The sequence below is a fragment of the Sturnus vulgaris genome, chromosome 2, assembly GCF_052056855.1.
Source record: "Sturnus vulgaris isolate bStuVul1 chromosome 2, bStuVul1.hap1, whole genome shotgun sequence".
In the NCBI taxonomy this organism is placed as follows: Eukaryota; Metazoa; Chordata; class Aves; order Passeriformes; family Sturnidae; genus Sturnus; species Sturnus vulgaris.
The window spans coordinates 31725736-31736841 of record NC_142244.1 but is presented as its reverse complement, the minus strand read 5'-3'; the positions used below and the strand labels follow the sequence as shown (position 1 = coordinate 31736841).

Here is an 11106-nt window from a genome sequence, read left to right as displayed (position 1 = left end):
TTTTTTGTCATATGAATTTATTTTAAGTTCTAAAATGAGTTTCTAATAAATTAAAATGCTCAAAATGTGCAACAGGGCAGTGAGCAGGGCAGTGCAGGGAGAGGGAGAGGAGAAGAGAGTGAGCATGGGGGAAAAAACATTGTCAGACTGCAAGGGAGATGGATTCTAGCCATGTCCTGCATCCAAGTGTTCCACCAGAGAAAACCTGAGAGAGAGGCCATGAAGGAGGGGCAAAGAGTGGGACAGAGATGTGGCACCGAAGCAGGCAGTGGCTCCTGGCTCAAATACTCCCAATAGCTCCAAAGCATCTCTGCTGCTGGCCACCTGACTGCAGTGGAAAGTCTGCCTTGCCCTGGCTGCAGCTTCCAGCCCCTCTGCAGGTAAAGCTCCCAGGGTCCCCTGCACTGCCCATGCCATCCCTAGTCCCTCCTGAGAGCTCTGCATGGTGCTCATCTCTCTCTGCGTGGCACACAGAGTTTCATCCTCCCATGCAGACTAGCTCCCATGCCCCCTGCTTCCATCAGCATTCCGTTTGCTGGATCTTCCCTTTCTGGTTCTCCTGCATGGGCTTCCACGGCACATTGACTGCAAACATCCCTTCCAGTGCTGGGAAGGCAGGAGTCCGTGCCTGAAAGGGAAGTAGAGCCTACGTCAGACATGGGAGAGAGACTGAATGGCACGAGTCTGGTCTTCTCCCTGCCATGGAGGACAGTCCTAATGCTTGCAACCACAAGGCTCCCATTCCCTCCCAGAGCCAGGGAAGAAAACGCTCTCTGAGACATGCTTCTTCTGGGGAAGGCTGCCTCAACACCATCCTCCGTGGTGTCATGGGCATAAGGAATAACAAAGACAGCACATGCCTAAGGGAGAGCAAAGGCTGACGTGGGCAATGGTCAGGCCACTCTCGGGCTTGATGGTATGTCAGATTTTACAACCTTTTCGGAGAGAGGTAACAAAGACATGAAGGCTTGTGCAAAATGAGATAAGAACAAATTAAAGACAGAACTACTGTCTCAAGTGACTTTCTAGACAGTGAAAAAGAGGTAGATCTCAGGGCTCCTGATAGCAGTATAGAGTTACACACAGACAGTACAGCAAGAAGGATGAGATCAGTCAGAGAATGGCATGGTAGGTGTGATCTCAGCTAAGAGGGAGGAACTGGGGTCTTGCTGACAGGTTTCTGCCAGGCTGAAGGGAAATGAAAAGCACAAGTCTTCAAAGACCAGTCATTATTGGCACAGAGTGTGAAAGTGCTAATGAGTCAGGCAGCTGATAAAGCTGAGGAGCCTCAGTTGGAAGAAAGAGGATGAGAATATCATGCGAGACACAGATATTTTAGAAGGGAGCAATAACCTGAATGACAGGATCAATGAAATGAAACCGTACCAACCAGACATTGGTAGGATCAGGGAATTGGAATAGGAATTCCTAGTGTGTGGGCAACAGCCCAACAGGTGTGCACGATACACTGTGGGGAGCATCCAGATTCCAACCAGCACAGGAACAGCAAATGCAATCTCAGAGGGTGCCAGCAGAGAGAGGGAGAGAACCAGAGAAGAGCTGATATCTCTGCTCCAGGCACCTCATCTGCACTCTGACAGAGGATGAGCCCAGCAGGGAGTCTGTGCAGAGAAGGGTGTGAATCACAGAATCAGAGGGTGGTTGGGGTTGGAAGGACCTTTGGAGATGTTCCAGTCCAGCCACACTGCTAAAGCAGGGCCATCCAGAGCCGGTGGAGGAACACCCATGGATAGAGGACCCGTGCTGCAACCTGGGAGCCCAGCTTGCTCAGCACAGCAGGGCCATGAGGGCATATGCAATGCTTTGGTGTGGTGAATACCCTGGCAGGATGAGAACTGTTTAAGCAAACAGATGAGCACCCAGGTATCCTATTTCCTGCTAGCTGAAACTTTACACTGTCAAGTGGTTCCAATCCAAGGTTTTGGGCCAGAAAGGTTGGTTCTTATCACCTTGCCATGGACTTGCACACTTTAGAGAGTCACACAGAAACTGTCGATTTCTGCCTCATATTATCCTTTACCATCAGTTCTGATTAAGGACTGATGACAAAGAACCTGTCACAAGCTGCTCTTCCACTACCCACATTGGTTTTTTAAAAATTTCCACCTTACTTCTTTTATGATGCTGCCTGCCTTCAGTCTCCAGCCACTGGGACTTGCTAAGACTTTTCATCAATTTTGTCACATCCCTCGTCTTCAGCTCAAGGCAGTTTCAAGGCTCCCAGCTGTTTCACCGGGGTAAGCTCTTCCAAACTTACCTCGCTCCGATTGCCCAGCCCCTTCCCCACTAGAATTGTCATTGTGGGCCCTTTCCATGAGGTTAAGTAGGAGGCAGCTGCATCACAGCTACTCCCAAAAGGTGTCCCTTGTCTGCAAAAGGAAACCCTGAAGGATGATTTTGCCATGTTATTAATTTGTAGAGCACTAATATGAAAACTGCAGAGAAACGGTCTGACTTGTTTGCACAGTTTTTTCCAATGACGTGCTGGGGAAGAATTAGTGCTGACCTGGTCTTGGGGATCATAAAGGCAAGGTACTGGAACAAGCTGAGCAAATGAAGGGCATTAAGTTGCCAGAAGCTGAGAGCTGAGGGCTGAGCCAGAAACAACAGCCCTGCATCAATATCGGTGTCTGGGCACCAGCAGGCACTGATACAGAACAGGAGATGGTTACATTAAAGCATCCAGCAAAGGAATGAGAGACATCTACAAAAGCTTGGCAATTAGTCCTCCTCTACTACAGCATGTCTTGATCTCTGGGGGAGTAAGCATGAAGCTTTTCAAAGCTGGGCTGTGATTGTTCCTTAGGAGGTTTTCTTTCTTCTCTGAGGTGTCTGACCTGCCCCCAGAGGAACACCATGGTTAGCCAGACCAATGCCCAGGGTACAGCTTTCCCTGTATGTCCATGACACTGTCAGCAGGCATCATTGCTCCAGCCCCATACCTCCTCTGGCCACTGCGTCCCCAGGACCTTTCACTGCTGTCTCTGGAGTAATCTGGGGGAGGTCAAATAAGGGTGGATGTATAGGAAGGATAGCAGAAATGGAGTGATAGACACTTACCCTTTTTTGTAGGGCCAGAGCCACAACACAAATGGCAAACAGGAAGACGAAGGTGAGTGTGAGCCCAAAAGTAATCTGCCCGCTGAAGATGGAGGGAGCGCTGGAGACCTGGGCACCTGTGAAGAGGAATCACAGTTAGGAAGGAAGGGATGGTTGATTTTGCACCAAGGACAGGGTGGGACTGCACAACAACAGACAAAATGGGAGAGAGTGCAGGGAACTGGAAGGGGCAGCATGAGGAACTGGTGAAAGCTAAGACAGGATGACAAGAAGATGGGATCCAAGTGGTCCAAGGGGAGAAGGACAGGATGAGGCTGAGAGAGGAAAGGGCACCAGAGAGCTAAGCAGGGTGAGAAGAAGAGGTTTTTTGCAGACCCAGGGGGGACAGTACCTGTGATCTGCAGGTCATACTCCGCTGCTCCCAGTCTGCCTTCTGGGCCATACACACTGCATTCCCAGGTGCCTGTGTCCTTTTGTGACACTTGGGGTATTTCCAAGATATGTTTCATCCAGGAACTGCGGCCCTCCAAGTTATGGGGAGTAGCCACAGCCAGCTTGCTCTTAGTAGGGGCTGAGTTAAGGTGTGTCCACTGGAAACGCTCATGTCCCTGTGAGTGTGTGATGCTGCAGATGAGCAGCAAACGATTCCCCTCAGAAACTGGTCCTTGGATGCTCGGAATCACTGTGGCAAAGGGAAAAAAGTAACCTCAGGAAAGACTACAGGCATGTCCACATCTCTTCCTGGTCCATCCTTCTTCTATTACATCTCTTCTTTATTACTTCCTCTAAATTATTTTCTTTGTCTTTCTCCTTCTTAAGAGGAATAATCAAGTCACCCAGGAAAACCCCTGATTCCAGCAGAGTCCAGTGCAGTGCAATGCCCTGAACAGAGATCTTGTTTCCTGCCCCTGCGTGGGAACCCATGACCAGGAGCTACCCGTGCTCATTGCACAGACGTGTGGGGAGGTTTATCTGCAGTGAGGGACCCCAGAGGGGTGAAGCACCCCCCAGTCTCTCCTCTCACCTGTAACCACGGCCAAGTTCACATCCCTGCTGATTGTCCTGTGTCCCACAGAGACAGCGCAGCGGTACTGCCCTGCATCACCCGGCCCCACCGTGGGGAGATGCAGGGGGAAGCTTCTGCTGCTCAGATTCTGGGGGATGCCCCAGTCTTGCAAATGTCCTCCTGCAAGGTGGCTCCAGTGGGCTGCCACCACACTCATCCCAAAGGCACTGGGAAGGTAGCTCAGACTGCAGGGTAGAGTGGCTGCAGAGCCAGCTGCTGCGTAGACCACAGGGTTGGTTGGGCCATCAAAACCTGGGAAAGAAGACAATGTGGGGTGGTGCCTGGAAAGAGCTCCTCAGAGAGGTGACTGACCTGGGAAGTGAGCACCAGGTGGCAGCTGGGAAGCTGGGGCCACTGGGGTTAGTCAGTCACATCAAAGGTATCAGCTCGGGGATGCTGGGGTATCAACACAGAGGTTGAGCTCACCTAGAACTTGCAGGTTGAATGTGGCAGAAATTATCTCCTTATCAGAGTACCGAAGCCGGCAGCGCCAGGAGCCCGCATCACTCATGGTTGGATGGAAGACGGAGAGAGTCCCGGACAAGAAGCAGAAAGTCCTGGAGGTGAGGCCCGGGTGCTTGTCGTGGAACCAGCATGTCTCCACAAGGCTGGCCCGGTGGCTGGAGTTGCAGCTCATCAAGAGCTGCTCATTTTCTATCACCGGACTGGGTGGACTAAGAGTCACTGCAAAAAGAAGGTTTTGGGTTGGGGCCTTGAGCTAAGGTCCTAGGGGAGCTACCAAACCGGCCCTTTGTGCTGGCTCTGTCCTAACCTTCTCCCTCAGGCAGCTCTCCCTTCAGAGCTGAGAGCAGACAGTAGGAAACTGCACTTTCCAGAGGGTGCTGCCTGTACTCTCTCACCTGCCCTGCCAAAAACCGCGTCCCCACCCTATCCCACCTTTACAACCTCCCCGGTCCTAAAATCAACATTCTCCAGGTTTTCCATCCTCTCCTACCTGTGATCACCCCCAGCTCAACGTGGCAGCTGTGGACCTCTGTTTTGTATTTCACCTGTGCCTCATACAGCCCAACGTCCTCACTCCGGACGGGGTCGATCCGCAGGGAGAAATTGCCATTACGTAAGGTGGAGTCCTGGAGTGACACCCGGGGCTTCATGAGCTGTGCTGTCTTCTGGAGGCCCGAGTACCCAACTTCCAGCACCACGTGTGGCTCCTGGTGCACACTGGAAGGACAAGTGAGCAGCTCATGCCAGAGGCAAGCATGAGATCAAGGGAGGGGGCAGAAAGGAGGGAATACGGGGAAGGAGGGAATATGGGGAAGGAGAAGAGGGGCTCAAAAGGTCTCCAATCCCTCCATTCCTCCAGAAGGAGTCGTGTCTCTTTTGGCCCTGGCATACCTTCCTCCATGCCGTTTCCACAGCACAGATATCTTGTCAGACAGCTGCTTTGAGCTCTCCCTCGTCTTTCTGGGGCTCAAGTGGCAGGGCAGCACGGCTGAACTCCCCTCTCTGACCCACACTTTCTGCTCCCTGCTTATCCCCTCCGATAATCCTGGTAGGATGTGGCCAGCTGTAACAAGATGGAGAGTTGAGCAAAGAGAGGGATTCAATATTATCCCATTCTGGGGTGGGGATGCCATCTTTGTCAGGGTGGCTAAGAACACAGCATGATATCTGGCCATCTTCTGTGGAGCTGGAAGCGCAGAAATCCTCCCTTCCAGCCTTTCCAGGGATCAAGTAACACCCAGACTCTGATTACCGAGCTGCTCTGCCCTCCCCAATATGTTCAGCCCCTCTTACCAGTGAAATGCAGCAGAGTGAAGGTGAGGAACAGCCCCAGGGACACTGGTCTCATGGTGGCATCCAGAAGAGGGGCTGCTTCTCACTCAGGTCTGTGCTTGATGAGGTCCAAAGCTTGAAGAGATCAGCAAGAATGAGGCACGTGCACAGAAGGTTGTTAGAGTGGGTGGGTGAGCATAGAGGGGTCAGTGGGATGTGCTTGCTCTCATGCTCTCTCTCTCTCTGTGATCAAAGCATTTCCCTAAATGCCTTTATATTGCAGGTGGGCAACGAATTTCCTCATATCACTAAGAAGATGCGTCACGACCAAGAAACCAGTAGGAGCCTGAGGCACGTGAGGGCAGAGGAGGGAGGGACCAGAGACACCGCTCTAAGCATCTTTTAGTGGAAATTCTTCGGGTCGCTGTTGTTTTTCTTAAAAGTTTCGCTTCTATATAGCCAGTGGAAAAAGTGTAGAAGACACTTCCCAGCAAGTACCCTTCATGTTTTTCTTTCATCTCTTACCTTTTTTGGTTTGATCTTCTCTTACAGATTCTCTATTTGTTTCAGGGCTTTTGAGAACATGCTGGTCTTTTTTTCTGCTGTTCTTTCTTTTGTTGTTTTTCTCATTATTATAATTTTTTTTCCTTCTTTAATCTTTCAAATTTGCTGATTTCATGGCTTTTTCTCATTGGTCAGTTCACAGGCAGCATGAGGAAAGGGTTTGTGCTAAGCTCCAACCAGGACACATGTGACTCACCAATCTAGAGTCCAGGACTAGTATGGGACACAGCTGAGGTGGTCCAAGGAGACAGAGGGGAGCATCCAGAGAGAAAAAAATAAGCACTGAAAAGAAGGGCTGTGTGCTGTAGCACTCTGAGGGGTGAGAGGAAGGAAGCCTCCTGTTCCAGCAGCTCTAGGGGAAACCCACCTGAGCTCATGTGCTGAGGGGGCTCATCCTAGCCCCCATGCAGCTGCTGGCCTTTGCACAGGGCGATACATTTCCATCCATGTGCCTCATCTTGGGGCCCATTATTTGTCTCAGAGAACCCCCATTATTGTGGTTCACAGTTTCCAGCAACCCACTGGTTCTGACTCTTTCGGACTTATCAGCCCTCCGTGACAAGTGTCAGACACCTAAGCCCCTCAGTGGCTCATCCACCAAGGGCTTGGGCTTTTTCTGAGACTGAGGGAAGGGAGGTGACTCATAGTGGCCTCTTCTTGACTGTAGAAGGAATTCTTGCTCGATCTCTAATTTTCCTCAGCTGTATGGTGAAGGTGGGGGACAAGAGACCAGTGCTATGCTTCCCTTCAGCAGACCTCTGTTGTAGGGACAGCTAACAGGTCTTTCACCCCACGTGGATCTTCAGCCTCCTGAGTAGTGGGACTGATATACAGGTGCAACCTTGTGTGCCTCCATGCCCCTGAGGGACTGCTCTGTATGGCCCTTCATGCTCTCTTGTGTGACAGAGCCTGCATGAGAGAGGAAGAGACAAGTGAAGATAGGGGAGAACTTGTGACAGCTGTCAGAGGGTGTTTTTTCCTCCTGTTCAAGAAAAACAGTTTGTGGTGACCAATTCAAGCAGAAAACATCAACCTCTCTTTCCCTTGAATCAGCAGCACAAGAATGGTGTGAGTGTGTGGGTGAAGACGAGAGAGAGAGAGAGAGAGAGAGAGAGAGGAGGAAGCTGGAACTGTGGTGGGGAGACACGTACGGCTCCATAGTCCAGCACCCTCTGCTCCCCTTCTCCTGGCTTTTTCCGGGGGACACACCGAGCTCACTGCCGTCCCCCTTCATTTCAACCCTCCCTGCACTCATAGCCTTGGCACCCTGGCACTGTCCCCCTCTCGCCCCCCGAACCATCCTTAGGGGAATCTGTACTCTGGGAAAAGCGTCTCTTGTAAGGACCAGCAAAGGAGAGGACGTGTTTCCATCCTGCTGCCGCTTCCCGAGGTCCCAAGGGACTGATGGACAGCCCGGGAAAATGACAGGCATTGCCTGGCACTGGGGGGGCATTTGGGACCCAGGGCTTATTATGCTGAGTGAGCATGTTGTGAAATGAAGGTTTTGGAGGCGCCGTTTTACTCAGCACCAGGCTATCTTTAGCAAAGACACGGTGACGTTTCTGGCTAACGACCCACTTTAAATGCTGACTGCCTCGAATGGCATTTTCGTCATCTCCCAGAACAGGACCCCAGCGCAGAGATAACAGTGACCGGAGAAAGATCAGCACGGGAACGTCTTCTCAGAAGCGCCTGTGTCGGTCCCCGGGCTGGAGAGGCTGGCAGGCACGTGTGGGACCCTGGCAGAGCCATGGGAAATGACAGGCAAGCTGCAAAGGGAGTGGCCAGGGGCAGGGAGACAGGAGCCCAGCTCATTAAATGCTCCTTTGTCTGTGTCAGGCATTAGGAGATTCAGCCAGGTTCCAGGCGCAGCCACAGCAGACACCTTGTGCACAACCTTAATGCATCGCTTTTCTTGTCTGCCTTGGCATGTCTTACAGATGCAAACTACCCTTACGAAGAAAAACAGGAATTGAAAAACACTATTCTGCAGTATCATTGAGTTAGTGTTGCTGAAGGAATTTTTCATTGTGTTTCCAGATTGCTGTGATACCATGTTTTTCTCAGAGAGATTCCACTTTCACGTTTTGCTCCTTGCAGCATCCACTCTGAAGCTGGTCACAATCTTCTGCTTTATGCTGACTTTCTGAGGTGCTCCAGAATTTATTTGCAGACTATAGCTGATCTAAGAAACCACAATGTGGCTTGTAGCCTCGGTTATCAGCTGGTCTGGGTGTTCCTGAGATGGAGTGCTCACCAGAAGGACCTCATGTAAAACGTCCTGATTGCTATTTGCCCAGCACAAAAGCAAACACAGCAAGCAAAAACAAGTTACTTACTAATAAGAGATAACTAATAACTCCGTGGCAAAGGACTGTAAACAAAAAGCAGCCACACCTGGGGAAACAGAAGGGAAAGTCTGGCAGGGATGTGGTGTGAACAAGAGTTGTTGGGCAGGTTGGTACTCAACAGGCACCTGCACAGGCAGCAGGGTTTCCAGGGATCAGACTGGGATTAACTGCAAGACTTCTGGCACTGACTGGGAAGCTCAGGGGAGTAAAAGAGGTCTAAGGTCAGCTGCAGAGGGGAAGGAGCGGAGCTGCCCCTCTCTGGGCACTTGGGACAGATGGCTCTCAAGCCAGCACGGTGCTGCTGCAGTGGGGTCAGGCAGCAGAACACTAAAGCAGAAAGAGGCACTGCCTACATCTTGTCAGGCTTTGTGTGAAATGCACAGTGGGGAAACACATCGAAATAGCACCCCTGGGCCAGAGGGATACAAGCCATCTATCCACACGGAGGGCCACGGTCATTTCTACCAAGGCACCAACCCGAGGTACATTCTGTGTATGGAATTAAGTTGAGGGGGGTACAAACTTCCTTTTTTGAGAGAGGCAGGGGCTGCTGCAGTCTTCTTTCTGTCCCTCCGTGATGCCTGGAAGCAGCAAATTTTCCCCGTAGGAGCGGGGTATACCACATGTCAGAGGGACCCGTTCACCTGAGGTGAAGGGTCCCAAAAAGGAGTGAGGAGAAGAGGATTGGAAAGGAGAAAGTCCACATCACTCAGCAGATCTGGGTGAAACCAAAATATGCCCCTGCAAAAGTTTTTGGAGTAGGAAGAGTGACTGGATGCCTGACTGGGAGGCTTTTCTGAAAAGGCCCTTTTTAGAAGGTTTGCAGATGGGCAGTGCCTGAGTCTCCACAGGTCTCTGATATGGTGCTGAAGAGAGCCTAGCAGTGGCCTGCTTCTCAGAATCCTACAGGAACACCTTAAGGAAAGCTTAGCTTTATGGGGCTTTTAGACAAATCTGCAGCCTCTTTCTATAGAGCTAAAAGGTGAGCATCCTTTGTATGACAATCCTCAGCAGACAGCTGAACATCCCAGAGCAACCTGAATTAGAAAGTCAGGAACAGCACTGGGAGGTGCTGACTGAAGCCGTGGGCAGCATTTCTTCTAAAAAAAATCTGGTGATTTAATTACTGAAGAGAATCTGCAGCATTCATTGGCATATTTGGCAGCTGGCAAGTTGTATCTGGCCAGCACTCGCTGTGGAGAAGCGTGTAACTATTCTCTTTCAAAAGATCCTTCCTGCAGGAAAGATGGGATCCTGCAGGATCCCCTTCGGCCATCCAAAACTACCTGTGGAGATGGTGATGGCTTATCAGTACCTTGGCCAGTATCTAGTTAAGTGATATCTTTGATGCCACAGCCCCTGTGTTTGGCAACAGAGGGTGAGATGGATTAACTACAAAAATCCATGCAGCAGGCTAGGTTACATTTTGACTCATCTCTCATTGCAGCATTCATGCTTTTAATCCAATGCAATAGCCTCCCAAATATCCCAGGGCTGCACTGGGTTTTCTCAAGAGCAAAGATGTACCCAGGAGCTCAACACCTGGTGGCCAGGTGGAGTCAGGACAGGCTGTGAGGCTGATGCTGGATATATAGTGAAACCAGGGCACCCAGATTCCCCCAACAGACTGCAAAACAGCCCCTTCTTAGGTGTGGCTTCTTTGGTTTTCAGTCGCTTCACAGTTTTGCAGGGAGACTCTACGACTGCTTTTCCTGGAGATGTTTTGGCCTATGGGACCTCCAGAACAGATGGGGATTGTGTCTGCTGGTCTTAAGACCCAGCAGCAGATCTAGGGGAGCAATAATATTTCTCCTGGTGCCAAGAGAGAAAGTTTGATCCACGTATTTCAGGCTCATTCCTTATTGCTGCTCTTTCTCTTGAATGACAGTATACAAATCACCACAAAAGGAGGTGCTTTCTACTCCTGGGGCTCAAATCCTTTCTGTCCTACTCGGGGCAGTACCATGGGTCTCTCCAACACAGAAGAGGCACATGTCTCAGATGCTGTTGTTCAGGGCACAGAAGGGTCAGGCTCTAGGCTTAGTTGCATGTACCCTCAGGAGCTGTGAAAAGTAGATCTGATCCATGTGCTGTGTTTTCATGGTGCATCATGGCAGGAGAACAGGAGCCCGTGTCTGGATCTCTGGAAGCTGCAGGCAAACACTTAGTAAATAGAGAATATGTTGTTTCTTTCTTAGTGGAAAGGCTAGATATGAAAAACTGTGGGTAGCTAAAGGAGCATGCGATGCTATGAGAAATCGTTTGCAGGAGAGTACAGCCACAGGGAAGGTTGCTGTGGGTGATGGC

At 50.7% G+C, this 11106-nt stretch overlaps 1 protein-coding gene across 1 annotated transcript; it reads right to left on the bottom strand.

Moving 5' to 3' along the window:
- Positions 1–6188, bottom strand: LAG3 (lymphocyte activating 3). The gene is made up of 8 exons (XM_014884128.2): positions 5906–6188; positions 5504–5675; positions 5103–5329; positions 4574–4831; positions 4106–4399; positions 3473–3763; positions 3082–3197; positions 1–628 (listed from the first exon to the last, which is right to left on the bottom strand). The coding sequence occupies exons 1-8, from the start codon at positions 5958–5960 to the stop codon at positions 521–523; spliced, it is 1521 nt and encodes a 506-aa protein (XP_014739614.2). The 5' UTR covers positions 5961–6188; the 3' UTR covers positions 1–520.
- Positions 6189–11106: the final 4918 nt, after the last annotated feature.